At 38.0% G+C, this 19556-nt stretch overlaps 1 protein-coding gene across 4 annotated transcripts in view; it reads left to right on the top strand.

Annotated features, from left to right (window-relative positions):
- Positions 1–19556, top strand: part of MCU (mitochondrial calcium uniporter) — a 201157-nt gene that overhangs the window by 9817 nt on the left and 171784 nt on the right. The window contains exon 1 of one of the 4 annotated variants that reach the window (XM_063103231.1): positions 4320–4361. The exons of the other annotated variants lie outside the window; for them this stretch is intronic. Coding sequence (XP_062959301.1) covers positions 4335–4361 — 27 coding nt within the window. The 5' untranslated portion in view covers positions 4320–4334. Of the gene's footprint in view, positions 1–4319; positions 4362–19556 lie in introns of those variants that run through there. 4 annotated transcript variants of the gene reach the window in all.

Here is a 19556-nt window from a genome sequence, read left to right as displayed (position 1 = left end):
ATTTAAAGGTAGTTTGAGTGGAAGAAGTAAAACCTAATGAGAAGATTGAAGGTATTTTATTTGCTTTTGATGGAATTTTTTTTTTTTTTTTGTAAACAGAATGCCAGCTTTTGTCTGTCTTAATCTGTCAGTTTCTCTTTCTTTTGCTTCTCTTTCCCTGAGCTTTGTGTGCTGGTGCTGGAAGCTGCTATTCAGAAGGGAAGAATGAATTTTCTGATCACGCACTTGTGAGGGTAGTTTTTTTTTTTGTTATTGTTTTTGGGTTTTTTTTGACGGGGTGGATATGGATTTACTTTATGTGAATGCCTGACATATGTGTACATGTTTATACTTTGCTTTTGTTTTCATTTTGTTCTTGTTTTAACCCCAAAGAAAATGAAATCTTTAAAAAAACTTTAAATTTTTAGCTCTTGAGCAGCAAAACAAAATGTCTTAGCACACTGAGATGGTAAAACAGAATTTTAGTATGAGATAATACAGAATTTTGGAATATTCATTTATTAAATGGAGACCTAAACTCTAGTTAGGGATTTCTTTCATTTTAATATATCACCCTGTATTGTTGTTTGATTCATAATGAATTCAAGGTCTTAGCGTGGTCAAGTGCCACAAAGTTGGGTGAGCTTTTAAATATATAATAGCTTTCTTTTTAATGATCGCTAGAGCTTTTAGCAGTAAAAAGGAGAAAATGAAAGGGAACTATAATAGATTTCTTGCCTAAAATGATTATTCTTGGTAATATTAAGGTAGAGACAGACTGGGGCCCTGAGTTACGGATCCAAAGGTCACGTCACCGCCAGCATCAGAAAAGTAGAGTATTAGTGGAAGACAAGACAGAAGATAACTACTGATGAGCATGCTGTCAAAGGAGCTCACTTGGAAAGGCCATTCCATCGCCAGAGGGGTATTTTTGGTGGGGAATGGAGGACTCTTCATAAAGAAATTACATTATTCAATCAAACGTACAAAGGGAAAACATCTTTTCTTTTTAAATTACGAAGTATGTCATGTCTATAAAAACAAGTAGAGTAATATAATGTGTGTCCTTTAGCTTGAGAAATTAGCACTATAACTACTGCCCCAAGTACTCTTCCTCTGTAGTCATATTTCTTGTCCTCTCTTTCAAAAGTAACATTTCCAATTTGGTGTTTACCATCCCATGCTGTGTATTTATCCTTTGCTATGTATGTATGTGTCTGTAAACCTTATAGAGTTTTGTGAACATGTTTTAAAACCTTATTTAGAAGGTATGTTGGTTAGAGCATGATGTTATAACACCAAGATCAAGGGTTCAGATCCCTGTACTGGTCAGTCATCCCCTCCCCCACCCCCCAAAAAAGTAGAAGGTGTGACATAGTATTTATCCTTTTGCAATTAGTTCTTTTTGCTTAATTTTTTTAAAAAAACAGTTTTGTTGACACATGTGATCTGGTTCATTTATTGTTAACTACTTTGTGGCATTTCTATTTCATATATTTAATCGTTCTTCAGTTGACTGAAAGTCTGTTTAGCTGAATATTTTGGGGTACAGGAAAGAGGAATCTATTATGTCATTTTAAAGTTAGACTTGGAGTGTTGTTTTGACTTTCAAAAAGGCTGGTTTCCTTTTTTGGTGTGGAATGTCTTCCTTTATCATATTCCTGGGAAAATCCTTTGTACTTCCAGAGAGAAGGCAGAGAAAAGTAATATTTCATTACGTAGATGAACATGTCTCGTGCAAAATGCAAAGCAGCAATCTGTTATAATACAGCAAGCTTATGACGGATAGAGCTGCTGCAGCAAAAGTTTGGTTTAATCTACTAAAATTCTCAGGTTTTTCAAGTGCAGGCAAGCACCGGATGAAAACTCGTTGGCATTAATTCATTTTTTCTTTTTTGTGTGTTTGGAATTATCCACAATTTGGGGACTATCTGCTTTATTTTGTAAAAGGATATGTCCTTTTATGGTTTAAAAAAACCAAATATCAAAACCAAAAACTGTCATGGTTTTATGGAACAAGTGAATAAAAAGTTTTGGAAAGAGGGGAGGTACTTCTTTTTGAGACAGTTGGTGTGAAATAAATATTTGTTTTAATAATAAATCGTATATATATATTAGTCAATGTATTTTCCTACTCTGAGGTCATTGTTTTAGGCAATCTGATAAATTTTTTTATGTTCTCAATTTCATGCGGTTATCTTTCATTTGTAATATACTTGATAATGGTTTAAGCATTTTTGCAGAATACACAGTACCAGAGCTTCATTCAGGTTGTCCCTCCAAGTGATTTCCTATAGTGCATTAACCAGAAATGCTGAGGCAGCAAGGGAAACACTAATAAATGGGATGCTTTCCAGGGACTGTAGCTAAGGCAAGGCAACTCAAGCCAAAATTAAGAAGAAAATGTTTGTTAGGCACCCAAGATGTAGTCTGGCCAGATATGCTATTAACAGTGAATTAATTAAATTAATTGGGACCTGGACTATTTGAACTACCAGATTGTTAAAAAAAAAGGGGGGGGGTACCAGTTTTAAGCATAGTAGAATTAGGGGTTGTGCAAGAATAGTCTTTTGGCTAAAACTTGTTTAGAATGAAAAGTTACCTTTGCCTTTTTTTATTTGATGCCAGTGCCTCAAGAATGATTAAACTCAGCTGCCTGTTTTTTTCTTCCATTGTTTCTTTCATGGTTCTGTGGGAAGGGGTGTTGAATGGACCTCCAGTAAAGGAAGAGATTTTTTTTTTCGTAGGAATGATTTGATGGAAGGAGGAGAGAGGGTATTGCTAATTAAGAATGATTTTTGTTTTTTCACTATTGCTGTTTTTCTTGCTAACCAAACAAATTGATTTTTTTCGACAAATTATTTTACCCATAAATAGCATATGTGTTGTGAGAAGGGGTAGTAGTATGTGAAAGGACTTTTTTTCTTTTAAATTCTTATTTTGGAATGATCTCCAATCATTTTCAAACAGAATCCCTAAAATCAGAGTTGTGTGGCTAGGCAAATGAATTGGATATTTTTTAAGTGCACCAAGTCTTCTAAGTTTTATAAACTCGTTACTGAAACTAGTGAATGTTCTTGAGTGAACTTGGATAGCCTGAGATTTCTGTTGTCAGGATCCACTTTAATTAAAAAAAACAAAACAACCCGCCCCATTTCTTATTTCTTCATTATTTATTGGATTTTATAAGTTTTTTATATTCTACAAACACAGAGATAGGATGAAAAGTTTTTTTTCTTTAAAAGTATTTATTGGTTTATAAGTTGTTGCTTCAGATTCTCAATTTTTACATCTGTTTGAGCTTACCATATGGTAATCAAAGATTTAATACTTTCTCTGAAAAAAAAAATTTCAAAGTTTCTCATAGTCAATCTGGATTTCTTCTAGGTTACAACTCATATTCTTTTTAATGTACCCTCTTGTCCTAAGGGTCACTGTAATAACTAGCAGCTAAGAATGACTTAAAGAAGGTCTTTTCAGACTTTTCTTCTTTACCATTATATACCAAGGTACCCATGTTAGCAGGCTTAGTAGGGCCTTTACCTTTGACATTGACTTTACTTTTTTCTATTCTTTTAGGTCTTTCACTACCATTCCTACTGTGGTTGGCAAGATGTCGTTTCCACCTCATTCTCCATGTTCCATGCCAGTGACATCTTAGCTGCTAGAGTGTGGAGCTGGCCTATGGGAGTCAAGTAAGTGCCTTTTTTACTATTTGGCATGGTTTTTGCTTAATTTGCAAAGCCATGTAGAAGAACTTCTTAAAATTAGTTTTTAAAAAGGCACTTGCTTGATCCTTGTGGGCACTCTTTGCTCTAGCCTGCTATTGAACACCTGGTAGCCAACATGGGGCTGAATTTAGTGAGGTGACTATTGCAAAATGAAACATTTTTACTACAATAAACCCTTAAGGATGATAGATCTGATCTTGTCCTGATAAGACTATTCATACTGGTGAGCAACCCTTGTCGCATTCCAGCATAAATCACAGCTATGTCAGCTCAAACAGTTACTTTGGTCTCCTGGAAATTTAACAGGTTATGGATGACCAAAGGTCTGCTAGTCTAAACCAACTGGGTTGCATGGAAACAGAAAATTTCTCTCCCAGAAAGCAATTGACCTTGACGTTTATTTTAATTTAGCTTGATATATGGAAGAAATTATGGTTGAGATTAATCAGGTTTGGGTTTCTGTGTTTATCTCTAAAGTTGCTAAAACCTGGTATTTTACTTTTTGCAGGTCATCTTGTAAATTTTGCCTATATAAATTAACACATCCCCTTGTTATATTATAACAACCATGTAAGGGAGAGTGTTTTCCTGCTCTGTCTTAGGTATTGGTGATGTGGCCTGTTCATGCAGGGGAAACTTGAACATTCTCAGGTATGTGAAGATTATGATTCATAATCATTTTCTCCTTGCAAACAGAACAGTTTATTTCAATGCGAACTCATGATGTGGTTTTAGAAAATCTATCTTGCCAGTTGATTTTTCCTGCCCACTATTGCTATAGAACAGGGGTTGCCAAACTGTAGTCTAGCCTGCTGCTTATTTTTGTAAGTAAAGTTTTATTGAAATAAATAGATCCATCCATTTACATATTGTCTATCGCTACCTTTGTACTACAGAGTTGAGTTGTTGCAACAGAGACGATATGGTCTGTAATGCCTAAAATATTTATTATCCGGCTCTCTAAGAAAGTTTGCCAGTTCCTACTATAGAAGAACCAAACTTCAAATTGTATTTAGATATAAGTTTGCTAGAACCGCAGTTGATTTCAAATAGGCTTCTAAAAAGAAAATCAGGAAAGTCAAGACCTATGTTATAATGCTGACTAGCAAGTAAATATTTGCAGTGTATGTATATAGTGGTATGATTACTAATGCTAGGTTAATGTAATGGAAAGCTATGATGTCAGTCCAACTTTTTAATCTTTTCTTTCATTCATTATTCTCTTGTGCACGTGTGTGCGCACACTCGCTTTCTTGCTGGGTGTAGTCATTTATTCAGTGGCAGGATATCGTTATTATTTTTAAGGATAAAAAACTTAACTAGGATATCCGGCACAGCCAAAAAGTGGTAATGAAAGGACTTCCTGATTCATAGAAGAATCATTACAGTTAAAATACAGTTGAAATCATGGAAATTGTGAACCAGAGATGTTCAAGGATCAAAAAGCAAATTATAGTAGAGCTGAAACTAGAGGCTAGGTCTCCTGCCTCCTTGCCTAGGGTTTCTTCCCCTAGGTCTCGCACCGTATTAGGGGCTGCTTGTTTTCCCTGCTAGCTGAAAAGCACAATTATAAGCAAAGACTTGATGATTTAAACCACAGAGATATGATTGTTGGAATGTTGACCTTACTTGGAGTTTGGATGCTTTTATTTTATTATAACTGAGGGATTGCTTCTCAATCAATATACTAAGAAAGGTTAGATTAGGTAGAATAAAAAAAGAAGTCTGAGCCTTGTTCATAATTTTATAGCTAGGAGCAAAACCAAAATTGGCGTAGATAGAATGCTTCCCTCATACTTATATCTCTATGAGGGTACTTCAAAACGTTCATAGAAAAATATAATTAAAAGATAATATGAATCTTTCCATGAACATTTTGAAATAACTGTGTATATATCTAAGCCCATAGATGAAAAGTAGATGGGTGTGTGTGTCTAACAGCTTTTAAAGTGCGTCTGGATTGCATTCTGAAAGGAGTGGTAGCAGGTATATTACAATCTGCAGATTATGTTGCAGAGTTTTAAGTGGACTTTTAAAAATAAATTTTATTTTTATAACAGTTTTAGGTTTACAGAAAAATGGCAAAAATAGTACACAGAGTTACCCTATATCCTATCCCCTTCACTATTATTAATATGTTACTATGGTAACTTTGTTATAATTAATGAACCAATCTTGCTATGTTATTATTAACTAAAGTCCATATTTTATTCAGATTCTCTTAGTTTTTGCCTAATGTCGTTTTTCTGTTCAGGATGAAATGAATTTTTATTAGCGTATTCACTGAGGAGGAAGGCATTTTTATATGATCACCTGAAGGTTAGACTAGTTCTGAAGTCCCTTTCAGTTCTAAGAGTCTGATTAAATGAATACAGGTTAAACTGCTACAAAGTTCTGACTTGTAACATCAATATTCTCCTGTAACATGTTGAATAAGTGTTTACTTTACCTTCTTGGAAATAATGGCTCTTTAATTGTTTCTAAATTTTGGCATCATCATCATCAATTCCAGAAAAGGACAAGACAAACTTGGTTATTACTTACTGTTATTAAGTATCATATGCTAAATTGGTCCTGAAAATATTCTACAGTAAATTGCCCCCTTTAGGATTGATATGGATTAACTATCCTACTTCAATATATTTATCCTCCTGAAAGTAGTTTTTGAATCATCTACATTTCCCTATAAATACCTTAAAATATTTTTCCCTTAAAAGTTCGTTATTTACTAAAGTTGAGCACATACACGACCTATGACTCAGTTCCACTCCTAGATTTTTACACAACAGAATTGTGTGCATACATTCACCAAAAGACATGGACAAAAATGTTCGTGGTAAGACTAATAGTCCAAACTGGAATTTTCCAAATGCCTGTCAATAGTAGAATGGGTAAATAATCTGTGACATAATTACTCAATGGATATGGAACAGCAGTCAAATGAACAAACACAGTTACATATAAAAATGTGTGAATCTCACAATATAAAGTTGAGAAAAAGAAGCCAGACACTAACGATGCATACTCTAATTCTATTTACATAAACTTCAAAAACAGGTAAGACTAATTTGTGGTATCAGGAATCGGGAGATTGATTACCCTTCGTGGGTGTTGTGGGAAGTGTTTGGAATGGGATATGAAAGGCGCTTCTGGGGTGCTCGTAGTGTTATGTTTCTTGGTTTAGGTTAGGTACTGGTTATCTTGTGAAAAATTATCAAGTTCATATACTTTTCATGTGCATGTTATTCTTTTTTTTTTTTTTTAATTTTATTTTGTCGATATACATTGTAGCTAATTATTGCTCCCCATCACCAAAACCTCCCTCCCTGCTCCCTCCCCCCCTCCCCCCCAACAATGTCCTTTCTGTTTGCTTGTTGTATCAACTTCAAATAATTGTGGTTGTTATATCTTCTTCCCCCCCCCCCGGTTTGTGTGTGTGTGTGTGTGTGTGTGTGTGTGTGTGTGTGTGTGTGTGAATTTATATGTTAATTTTTAGCTCCCTCCAATAAGTGAGAACATGTGGTATTTCTCTTTCTGTGCCTGACTTGTTTCACTTAATATAATTCTCTCAAGGTCCATCCATGTTGTTGCAAATGGCAGTATTTCATTCGTTTTTATACCTGAGTAGTATTCCATTGTGTAGATGTACCACATTTTCCGTATCCACTCATCTGATGATGGGCATTTGGGCTGGTTCCAACTCTTGGCTATTGTAAAGAGTGCTGCGATGAACATTGGGGAACAGGTATACCTTCGACTTGATGATTTCCATTCCTCTGGGTATATTCCCAACAGTGGGATGGCTGGGTCGTATGGTAGATCTATTTGCAATTGTTTAAGGAACCTCCATACCATTTTCCATAGAGGCTGCACCATTTTGCAGTCCCACCAACAATGTATGAGAGTTCCTTTTTCTCCGCAGCCTCGCCAGCATTTATCGTTCATAGTCTTTTGGATTTTAGCCATCCTAACTGGGGTTAGATGGTATCTCAATGTGGTTTTGATTTGCATTTCCCGGATGCTGAGTGATGTTGAGCATTTTTTCATATGTCTGTTGGCCATTTGGATATCTTCCTTAGAGAAATGCCTACTTAGCTCTTTTGCCCATTTTTTAATTGGGTTGCTTGTTTTCTTCTTGTAAAGTTGTTTGAGTTCCTTATATATTCTGGATATTAATCCTTTGTCAGATGTATATTTTGCAAATATTTTCTCCCACTCTGTTGGTTGTCTTTTAACTCTTTTAATTGTTTCTTTTGCTGTGCAGAAGCTTTTTAGTTTGATATAATCCCATTTGTTTATTTTTCCTTTGGTTGCCCGTGCTTTTGGGGTCGTATTCATGAAGTCTGTGCCCAGTCCTATTTCCTGAAGTGTTTCTCCTATGTTTTCTTTAAGAAGTTTTATTGTCTCACGGTGTATATTTAAATCCTTAATCCATTTTGAGTTGATTTTAGTATATGGTGAGAGGTATGGATCTAGTTTCATTCTCCTGCATATCGATATCCAGTTATCCCAGCACCACTTGCTGAAGAGGCAGTCCCTTCCCCAGTGAATAGGCTTGGTGCCTTTGTCAAAGATCAGATGGCAGTAAGTGTGTGGGTTGATTTCTGGATTCTCTATTCTATTCCATTGGTCAGTGTGTCTGTTTTTATGCCAGTACCATACTGTTTTGGTTATTATAGCTTTGTAGTATAGCTTAAAGTCAGGTAGTGTTATGCCTCCAGCTTTATTTTTTTTGCTGAGCATTGCTTTGGCTATTCGTGGTCTTTTATTGTTCCATATAAATGTCTGAATAGTTTTTTCCATTTCTGAGAAAAATGTCTTTGGAATTTTGATGGGGATTGCATTGAATTTGTATATCACTTTGGGTAGTATGGACATTTTCACTATGTTGATTTTTCCAATCCAAGAGCATGGAATATCTTTCCATCTTCTTGTATCCTCTCTAATTTCTCTCAGCAGTGGTTTGTAGTTCTCATTATAGAGATTTTTCACCTCCTTGGTTAACTCAATTCCTAAGTATTTTATTTTTTTGGTGGCTATTGTAAATGGGCAGGCTTTCTTGATTTCTCCTTCTGCATGTTCACTATTGGAGAAAAGAAATGCTACTGATTTTTGTGTGTTGATTTTGTATCCTGCTACTGTGCTGAAATCATTTATCAATTCCAACAGTTTTTTTGTAGAGGTTTTAGGCTGTTCGATATATAGGATCATGTCATCTGCAAACAGGGACAGTTTGACTTCATCTTTTCCAATCTGGATGCCCTTTATTTCCTTCTCTTCTCTGATTGCTCTGGCTGGTACTTCCAACACTATGTTGAATAGGAGTGGTGAGAGTGGGCATCCTTGTCTAGTGCCTGTTCTTAAAGGAAAAGCTTTCAGCTTTTCCCCATTCAGGATGATATTGGCAGTGGGTTTGGCATATATGGCTTTAATTATGTTGAGATACTTTCCCTCTGTACCTAACTTATAGAGGGTCTTTGTCATGAATGAGTGCTGAACTTTATCAAATGCTTTTTCAGCATCTATAGAGATGATCATATGGTCCTTGTGTTTGAGTTTATTAATATGGTGTATCACATTTATTGATTTGCGTATGTTGAACCAACCTTGCATCCCTGGGATGAATCCCACTTGATCGTGATGAATAATTTTTCGTATGTGTTGTTGTATTCTGTTTGCTAGTATTTTAGTGAGGATTTTTGCATCTATATTCATCAAGGATATCAGCCTGTAGTTTTCTTTTTTGGTTATATCTTTACCTGGTTTTGGTATCAGGATGATGTTTGCTTCATAGAATGAGTTTGGGAGATTTGCGTCTGTTTCAATCTTTTGGAATAGTTTGTAAAGAATCGGTGTCAATTCCTCTTTGAATGTTTGGTAAAATTCTGCTGTGAATCCATCTGGTCCTGGGCTTTTCTTTGTTGGGAGCCTTCTGATAACAGCTTCAATCTCCTTTATTGTTATTGGTCTGTTCAAATTTTCTATGTCTTCACGGTTCAGTTTTGGGAGCTTGTGTGTGTCCAGAAATTTATCCATTTCCTCCAGATTTTCAAATTTGTTGGCGTATAGTTGTTTATAGTAGTCTCGAATGATTCCTTGTATTTCAGATGAATCAGTTGTAATATCGCCTTTTTCATTTCTAATTTTTGTTATTTGAGTCTTCTCTCTTCTTTTTTTTGTTAGCCATGCTAATGGTTTGTCAATTTTATTTATCTTTTCAAAAAACCAACTTTTTGATTCATTGATCTTTTGAATTGTTTTTTGGTTTTCAATTTCATTCAGTTCTGCTCTGATCTTAATGATTTCTTTCCGTCTGCTAACTTTAGGATTGGATTGTTCTTGTTTTTCTAGTTCTTTAAGGTGAAGTGTTAGGTTGTTCACTTGCCATCTTTCCATTCTTCTGAAGTGAGCATTTAATGCAATAAATTTTCCCCTCAATACTGCTTTTGCAGTATCCCACAGGTTTTGGTATGATGTATCATTGTTTTCATTAGTTTCAATAAACTTTTTGATTTCCTGCTTGATTTCTTCTTGGACCCATATGTCATTAAGTAGAATGCTGTTTAATTTCCATGTGTTTGTATAGTTTCCATAGTTTTGTTTGTTATTAATTTCTAGTTTTAATCCATTGTGGTCTGAGAAGATACATGGGATAATTCCAATTTTTTTGAATTTATTGAGACTTGATTTGTGACCTAATATGTGATCTATCCTGGAGAATGATCCATGTGCTGATGAGAAGAATGAATATTCTGAGGTTGTTGGGTGGAATGTTCTGTAGATATCTGCCAATTCCAATTGGTCTAGAGTCTTGTTTAGATCTTGTGTTTCTCTACTGATTCTTTGCCTAGATGATCTGTCTAATATTGACAGTGGAGTGTTCAGGTCCCCTGCTATTATGGTATTAGTGTCTATTTCCTTCTTTAGGTCTAATAGAGTTTGTTTTATAAATCTGGCTGCTCCAACATTGGGTGCATACATATTTATGATTGTTATGTCTTCTTGATGGATCAGTCCTTTTATCATTAAGTAGTGTCCCTCATTGTCTCTTTTTATGGTTTTTAGTTTAAAGTCTATTTTGTCAGATATAAGAATAGCCACTCCAGCTCGTTTTTCTTTTCTGTTTGCATGGTAAATCTTTTTCCATCCTTTCACTCTTAGTCTGTGTGAATCTTTATGGGTGAGGTGGGTCTCTTGTAGGCAGCATATAGTTGGGTCCTGCTTTTTGATCCAGTCAGCCAGTCTGTGTCTTTTAATTGGGGAATTTAAGCCTTTTACATTAAGAGTTGTTATTGAAAGGTGTTGATTTATTCCTAGCATTTTATTGGTTGTTTGGTTGTCTTAGGTGTCTTTTGTTCCTTGCTTTCTGATTTACTGTTTGGTTTCTTTGTTTGTTGGTTCCTTAGGTTGTAGATAGTGTTTTTGTTAGCTTGTTTTCTCTTCATGAATGCCATTTTTATTGTACTAGCGGGTTTAGATTTTTCTTAGGTTTTTATGGCAGTGGTAGTTATTTTTCAGGAACCAAACCCAGTACTCCCTTGAGGATTTCTTGTAAGGGTGGTCGTGTGGTAGTGAACTCCCGCAGTTTTTGTTTGTCTGAGAAATATACTATTTGCCCCTCATTTTGGAAGGATAGCCTTGCAGGGTAGAGAATTCTTGGCTGGCAATCTTTGTCTTTTAGTATTTTGAAAATATCATCCCATTCCTTTCTAGCTTTTAGGGTTTGTGATGAAAAGTCTGATGTTAACCTGATTGGGGCTCCCTTATAGGTGATTTGACGCTTCTCTCTTGCAGCTTTTAAGATTCTCTCTTTGTCTCTGAGTTTTGCCAATTTGACTATGACATGTCTTGGAGAAGGCCTTTTTGGGTTGAATACGTTTGGAGATCGTTGAGCTTCCTGGATCTGAAGATCTGTGATTTTTCCTATACCTGGGAAGTTTTCTGCCACTATTTTGTTGAATATGTTTTCAATGGAATCTCCATTTTCCTCCCCTTCTGGAATACCCATGACTGGGATATTTGAGCGCTTGAGGTTGTCTGATATCTCTCTCAGATTTTCTTCCATGTCCTTGATTCTTTTTTCTTTCTTTTTGTCTGCTTGTGTTATTTCAAACAGCCCATCTTCAAGTTCAGAGGTTCTCTCTTCAACTTCGACAAGCCTGCTGGTTAAACTCTCCATTGTGTTTTTTATTTCGCTGAATAACTTCTTCAGTTCAGCAAGTTCTGCTACATTTTTTTTCAGGACATTGATTTCCTTGTATATTTCCTCTTTCAGATCCTGTATACTTTTCCTCATTTCATCATGATGTCTAGCTGAGTTTTCTTGTATCTCATTCAGTTTCCTTAGAATTATCACTCGAAATTCCTTGTCAGTTATTTCAAGGGCTTCTTGTTCTACAGGATCTAGTGTATGAGATTTATTAACTTTTGGTGGTGTACTTTCTTGATTTTTTGTATTTCTGGTGTCTTTTTTTTGGTGTTTATTCATTGTGGCAGGGGGTTTCACAGTCCACCGGTTTGAGACTAATGACTAACTAGGATGTTGCTGTGGTTGCCAATTTGGTATGGCTCCCGCCGTGACTGCTCAGTTGGCCTCTAGTGTCTTGTGTGTGTGGTTGCCTCGGGTCTTGGGCTTCTCCGGGGATCCACCTTTCTGGTCAGCTTGTACTCTGCTGGGCTGGTGGATCACGTACCACAGGGTGTGTGATCTCTGTTGAGCTTTCACTTTCTGTACAGGACTTCTCCCCGTTCCGTGTGCTCTGGCCCAGGCTGTTAGATCGTGCAGTGGCGACCCCACTGGGTGTGTGGTTTCTGTCGAGTCTCCGCCTCCCTGTCCGCACGTCTCCCCCCTCTGTGCACACTGTGCTGGGCTGGGGTGTGTCTTCTGCACCCCTCGTCTATCAGCTGGGCCTTCAAGACCCTGCTCAGCACTGCCTCGCCCAGGAAGTCTACCAGGTTTCTGCTAGGCACAGACGACCGGTCTCTCTGGGTGCCTTTGTAGCACTGTGTAGATCTTTCTCGGGTCTTGTTCACCTTTATATCCCCCCCGGTATAAACCGAGTCTAGTGCCCGCCTGCAGCCTGCTCTCTGGCAGGTTCAAGTGGACCTGGGAACTCTCCTACCACACTATTCCCAAGCAGAAATTCGTTAGGCTTTTTTCCAAACTGGTGGTCGCAGAGATGGTATCTGCCTCCCAGTAACAGGAAGTTTCCGGGGGCCGGAGTCCAGGGTGTGGTGGAGTGACAGTCGGCCCGCCTGTACTTCCGAGCCCTCCCAGCACTGGTCGGGACGCCCCACACCCCCAGCCCCGCCAGAGAACCGCGGAGGGAGTGGGAGAGGAGGCCGGTCGGCAGGGTCCGGAAATCCCCGCGCCAGGCCAAGCAAATGGGCTCAGTGATGGCCGAGCAGGGCGGAGCTGCCCGCACCTGGGAAAATGGAGGCAGCACCGGGGCAGTGAGTGGCCTGGTGGTGCAGGTGGGAGCCGCGTGGGCATCCACCCCCCGAACAGAGCTGTGCCAGGGATCACTCACAGTGCTGTGCCAGGTCGGGCGCTCGCTCTGTCTCTGGTTTGTTGCCTTCCGTGTTCTCGGCGCTGCCGCCTTGGGCTGTTCAGTCGCGGCGCCGCTCGGGCGCTCCCAGGAATCTTCTTTAATGCCGGCCTGAAACCTCGAATCCTGAATAGGGCAGCTGGCCGCCTTCAGTGCGGCCCCAGCCTCCGGGATCCTGGCTGCATCCACAGCAGCCCTGGCGCCGTGTTCCCTGTTTCAAGACTCGCTTTTGCAGCTAAGAATCAGTTCTTTTCCTGCTCCACACTTCAAAGCTGTTGCCTGTAAATGAGGCAGCCTCTCCTGCTGGGGGCAAAGTGGCGTTGAGCCCCCACGACCGGCCAGCAGCAGCAGACCTCCCTTAAGAGATGGCCAGAGGAAGGTCCACAAGCTTCCCGGCTGCCTGAGGCCCAGTGGCCACCTTTTCCACCTCAGCTACTCCGCGCCAGCCGCCGCAGCCGCTGCCATCTTGAAACTCCCTCCATGTGCATGTTATTCTTGAAAGAAAAAGGTATTAAAAGTATCAGCAGTTCTAAGAAAAAAAACCACAAAATTTCATTGCTAACATTTAAGGGATATATGGAGAGCAAGTTGAACAAATTAACCTGATACTTTAGAATATATGGTGTCAAGGGCTGGCCTGTGGCTCAGTTGGGAGAGTGCAGTGCTGATAACGCCAAGGCTGCAGGTTCGGATCCCTGTATAGGGATGGCTGGTTGGCTCACTTTGTGAGAGCGTGGTGCTGACAACACCAAGTCAAGGGTTAAGATCCCCTTACTAGTCATCTTTTAAAAAAAAGAATATATGGTGTCAGAATTATAAGATTATCAAGGTGCTGTTGTTACTGGAGTTATTGCTCTTTGTATTATAAAATGAATGAAGGTGGTGGTAATGGTTTTTGGGTGCCTTAGAGGAGGACATCTTTTCTTTTGAGTCTGTATTAAGTAGGCTCCCCATCTGACTCCCATCTGCTGCCACTTTCCCTCTTGCCTACTCCATTCTTGGTGATACTAACTTCCTGACTGTTCCTCAAGTGTGCCACCTCACAGGATCTTTGCATTTGAAGTTTTCTATGATTAGATTGTTCTTCTGAATACGAGGGTGCTTCAAAAAGTTCATGGAAAAATAGAGTCAAAAGATAACATGAATCTTTCCACCGTTTTCGAAGTACGCTTCTACATGAAGGTTTGCGTATTTCTAATCTCCCTCAAATGTCTGCTCAAATACTGTATTCTCAGTAAGGTCTTCCATGATCTCCCTGTTTAAATTTTTATTTTATTGGTTCTGAGATGACTTCTAATATACACTACATTGTTTTTGTACCTGTCTGATGCCTTGGTGTTGTGATGTATTACTGCTATTTCTAGACAGTGTTTTCTGTGGGTGGGAATAATGGTTATACTTGCTGTCCAGACTGAAAAGCATTTCATTTTGGTTGAAATAAAAATATCTGTGATACATATAAACAAATCAGTCTGGGCCTGTTATTAATAATTGCAACTTGTAATTCCTATTCACTTAAGCTCCTTATGAGGAATTCAACAACATTTATGGATAAGTATATATTTGTTAGTGTGTTATTCTCACAGTGACATCACTGTGAGTTTGAAGATCTGTGCTAAGTAATGAGAAAATGGAATTTGTACATTTTATCTGAAGATCAAAATGGGTTTTTAAAGTTTTTTTTCTGGATAAATAAAATGTAAAGACTGGTACAGTATACTGATTTATTATAATTAAAAAGGTATATATGACTTCTCGTGAACTAGATGCTGCCTTTTCCCCTTGACCTCAGTTGCTGCTTTTTTCTTCTATTTCTATTTTACTAGGAGAATTTAACCTTCCATTGACTTAGTCTAGGCATAGCCAACATTACAATGAGGTAGCAAGATTGAGTTATAGTTATTCCCAGAGTTTTTTCTTTCTTTCTTTTTCTTTTACACTTAACTATTTTTACAAGTAAAATTCCAGTGTAACCAGAGTTAAAAACATGATAGCTAGAGTTACTTTTTAAAAAATTAACCTTTCAGGAGTAACCATAACAATCCATTTCTGGGTTTGATTGACAGAAGTGCAGAAGAGAGTAGCTTGAACTGAAAGTTGTCACTTCTTCCGAGCAGATGATTAAGAAATAAAGTCTGTTTCTTATTTATGAGAGCTACTTTCTTGGATGACATTTTAACTAAAATTTGCATTATTTTTTCCTCAAGACTATTAGACATCAGAGAAAAAGTCCCTTTCCAGTATCAAAGCTCAATTCCCTTTGTTCTGTTACTTTTGTCTTCAGAAAGTGTTTATCTTCTAGAGGGCTTTTTTTTCTTTTTCTTGCAAATGTTTTTTAAAAATTATCAAATTTGTCAGAGAGAACAAAGATAGATTTGGTTTTCTGTTCATGTATATGATGTATGATTCTTATTTTTTCTAACATATTCAGAATCTTTTAAAGCTTTTTTCTATTTTAAAAGTATTAAATTTTTATCACAGAAAAGTTGAGATATACAGAAAAATGGAAAGAGGAAGAAAAATGCTACTCAGACAACCATTGTTAACATTTTAGTGTATTTCCTTCCAGACTTTTTTTTATAAAGTTCATCTTCTGTTTAAAGAATAGTTCATCTTTTTTTTTTTTGTCTTTTTTGTGACCGGCACTCAGCCAGTGAGTGCACCGGCCATTCCTATATAGGATCCGAACCCGCGGCGGGAGCGTCGCTGCGCTCCCAGCGCCGCACTCTCCCGAGTGCGCCACGGGCTCGGCCCAGAATAGTTCATCTTTATATACTACATAAAACCATATATTTTGCTTCCTTTGCTTAGCATTATACCAAATACTCAGTAAACTTGTCATACACCTTTAGTGGCAGCATAATATTCCAGAGTGGCTGTCACAGTGTTTGTGTTTGCAACACACTTTTCAAAATAGATTTTTTTTTTTTTGGTAACACATTTGATAATGTTAAAGATAAACATTCTTTTCCTGTATTCACTGGATGACCCTTATACTGTGTTGCTGTGTAAATAAAATTGGTTACTGACCTGACCATGTTCTTATACACTTACAAGTGACAGCCACAAATTACAATAAAGTTATTCAGAGCATCTTAAAAAGTCTATCTGTTTGAGATGCCATCCTTGAGAACCCTTTTCCTAGTTTAATGAAAACCATCAGATTCTTCTAAGGCTATTGCAAAGTCCACCCTTCCATCTATAGATTTGGTAACCAAAAATATTAAGAAATAAGCTTGTGATTCTTTCACATAGGTATGTGAATGTACTATACTTTTTAAACATTGATTCCCTTCTGTTACACATTTGTTTCCAGTCTTTTGTTATTTGCATTGCTTCAGTTAATAACCTTGTGCATTCATCACTGCTTGTGTATGAGTTTATAGAATGTGTTCCTAAAAGTAGAAAGAATTACTATCTGCCTACATCTTTGCCAGTACCATGTGTTATCAGACTTTTGGATCTATAACTGACTGGTGAAAAAATGGTATCTTGATATAAATTTAATTTGTATTTTTCAGGGCTGGCCAGCTAGCTCAGTTGGTTAGAGCATGGTGCTGATAATACCGAAGGTCAAGGGTTCAGATCCTGGTACCAGCCAGCTGACAAAAAAAAAGAAAAATTCAGTAACTTAATTTGTATTTTTCATATGATTGAAGTTGAGCATCTTTTTCAAGACTGTAGTTCCTTTTGCTGTGAACTAAAGCTCGTTTATTCCTTAACTCTTACAGTGATGTCAGTCTTTTTGTGATTTGTAGGAGCTCTTTGTTTTTTTTTGTTTGTTTTTTTGAGCAGACATGAGTATTAAGAATTTATTTACTTTTTATCATTTTAATTTATCCATATACAATATAGTTGATTTTCGTGTCCTTTTACCAATTCCTCCTTTTCCTTCCTCTTTCTCCCCCTCCTCCCCATCAACATCATATCTGTTCACTTGTCTTAACAAAATCAAGGAATTGTTATGATTGTTGTGTCTTCTTACCCCCTGCTCCCCATTTGTTTGTATATTTACTTATTTATTTTTATTAGCTCCACAAATAAGTGAGAACATGCGGCATTTCTCTTTCTGTGCCTGGCTTATTTCACTTAATATAATTTTCTCTAGGTCTATCCATGTTGCTGCAAATGGTAGTATTTCATTTTTTTTTTAATAGTAGAGTAGTATTCTATTGTGTAGATATACCTTTTTTTCCTTTTCCACTCATCCAGTGATGGGCATTTAGGCAGTTCCAACTCTTGGCTATTGTAAATAGCACTGCAATAAACATGGGAGTACAGGTATCCTTTCAGCATGATGATTTCCATTCCTCTGGGTATATACTCAGCAGTGGAATAGCTGGGTCATATGGTAGATCTATCTGTAGTTGTTTGAGGAACCTCCATACCATTTTCCATAAAGGCTGTACCATTTTTGCAGTCCCACCAACAGTGTAGGAAGGTTCCTTTTTCTCTACATCCTTGCCAGCATTTGTCATTCTCAGTCTTTTGGATATTAGCCATCCTAACTGGGGTGAGATGGTATCTCAGTGTGGTTTTGATTTGCTTTTCCTGAATGCTGAGTGATGTTGAGCATTTTTTCATGTGTCTGTTGGCCATTTGGATATCTTTCTTTGAGAAGTGCCTGTTCAGCTTGTAGGATCTCTTTATATAGTATGGAAACTAATCCTTTGTGATCTGCTTTTGGTTTTTTTTTTAAGTTTTTCACTTTTTAACATTTTAAGTCCCTTAAGTTTGAATCTACTCATTCAACTCTTAGGCACATTTTTTTTTTTTTTTAAATTAAAGATGACTGGTAAGGGGACCTTAACCCTTGACTTGGTGTTGTCAGCACCACGCTCTCCAAAGTGAGCTAAGTGGCCATCCCTATGTAGGGATTCAAACCTGTGACCTTGGTGTTATCAGCACCATACTCTCCCAAGTGAGCCATGGGTCGGCCCCTCTTAGGCACATTTTAAGAGCTGTATTATGTATGAAAGTAGGGAACTACCTGTAAATGTTGCTGATTGAATACAATATTAGTCCTGTAAATATCTAAATATAATATTAGTCCTGAAAATATTTAGATTAGCTTTATTCTTTCTCCTTATGGAGAAGCACATTTCAGCTAAACATGTGGAAGAATTTTTTCTCATTAGATCAACTTTAAAATAGAATGGGCATCCTTGGGAAGGTGATGGATTCTTTGTTACTAGATTAGTTATTGGAAAGGAGGTGTGACCCCTTTTCCTAGTTCATTGCACAAAATAGGCACTTTGTGTTGAATTAAATGAATCTTTGATCATCTGGAAGGTTGGATTAGCAGTTGTTTTTTTTTTTTAATTTTTATTGAATCAAAATTGATTATACATATTTTTGGGTTTCAACGTTGAGATATGTTGATCAAATCAATATTATTAGCCTATGTATTGTTACAAATCACACTTATTTTTTATGCCCTTTGTCCAATCTCACCCCATCCCCTTCACCCTCCACTCTCACTGCTCTGATTACCCTAAATTTCCTCTCTCCTTCTGAAAGAATAATGGTTACTTTGTTGGTTTGTTGCCTAGATGATCTGTACAATGCTGAGAGGTGTGATCAGGTCCCCCAATATTATTGTAGAGCAGATGCTTCTTCTGTCACTGTGGAATGGGCTTTGTGAAGGGAGATATCCTCTTTTCTTTATCTCTGCTGGTGACTCTCCTTGTGTCAATGCACTTCAGTAGCTGGTGGACCATCTGCGTGGTGGTTGTGGCGTCTAGCCGCTTTCTCGGCAGCCATGGTTATTGTGGTGGCTGTGGTGGGCCACCCACATGGAGGTGATGTTTTTGGCATGCTCCTTGGTGCTGGCTCTGTGCCTGGTTGGCGGGGGAGGGGCGGTCTCCGGCTACATGCCTCGGGTCCGTGGGCGGGCCCCAAGGTGCTGGCGCGGTGTGCCTGGTTGAGGGGATGGGGGTCTGGTCCCTGGCTCCAAGCCTCACATCCCCTGGTGGCCCCCGAGGGGGGAGGGGCAGTGTGCCTGGTTGTGGGAGGGGCTCCATGCCTCACATCCCTGGGTGGACCAAGGTGCTGGCAGTGTGTCTGAGCTGTAACTAATGTTTTTGTCCTTTGCTTACTTCTAAAGTGAGGAAACTTCCTGTTGGGACCAGTACTTGAGCTCTGTGGTTTAGCTAAATTGATGCTTTGCTGCTGCTTCCCTAGGGAAAGCTTTTTGTGCAGCACAGGTTATAATGTTTGACTTTATAGGTACTTCCAGCTCGCCAGAGACTTGGTGCACCTGGGTTGTGTAGAAACTCTGATCTGGGCCTGAGTCTTT

The sequence above is a fragment of the Cynocephalus volans genome, chromosome 7 (assembly GCF_027409185.1).
Source record: "Cynocephalus volans isolate mCynVol1 chromosome 7, mCynVol1.pri, whole genome shotgun sequence".
Lineage (NCBI taxonomy): Eukaryota > Metazoa > Chordata > Mammalia > Dermoptera > Cynocephalidae > Cynocephalus > Cynocephalus volans.
Note: the sequence above shows the minus strand (reverse complement) of the source record. Positions and strands in the feature narration are given on the sequence as shown.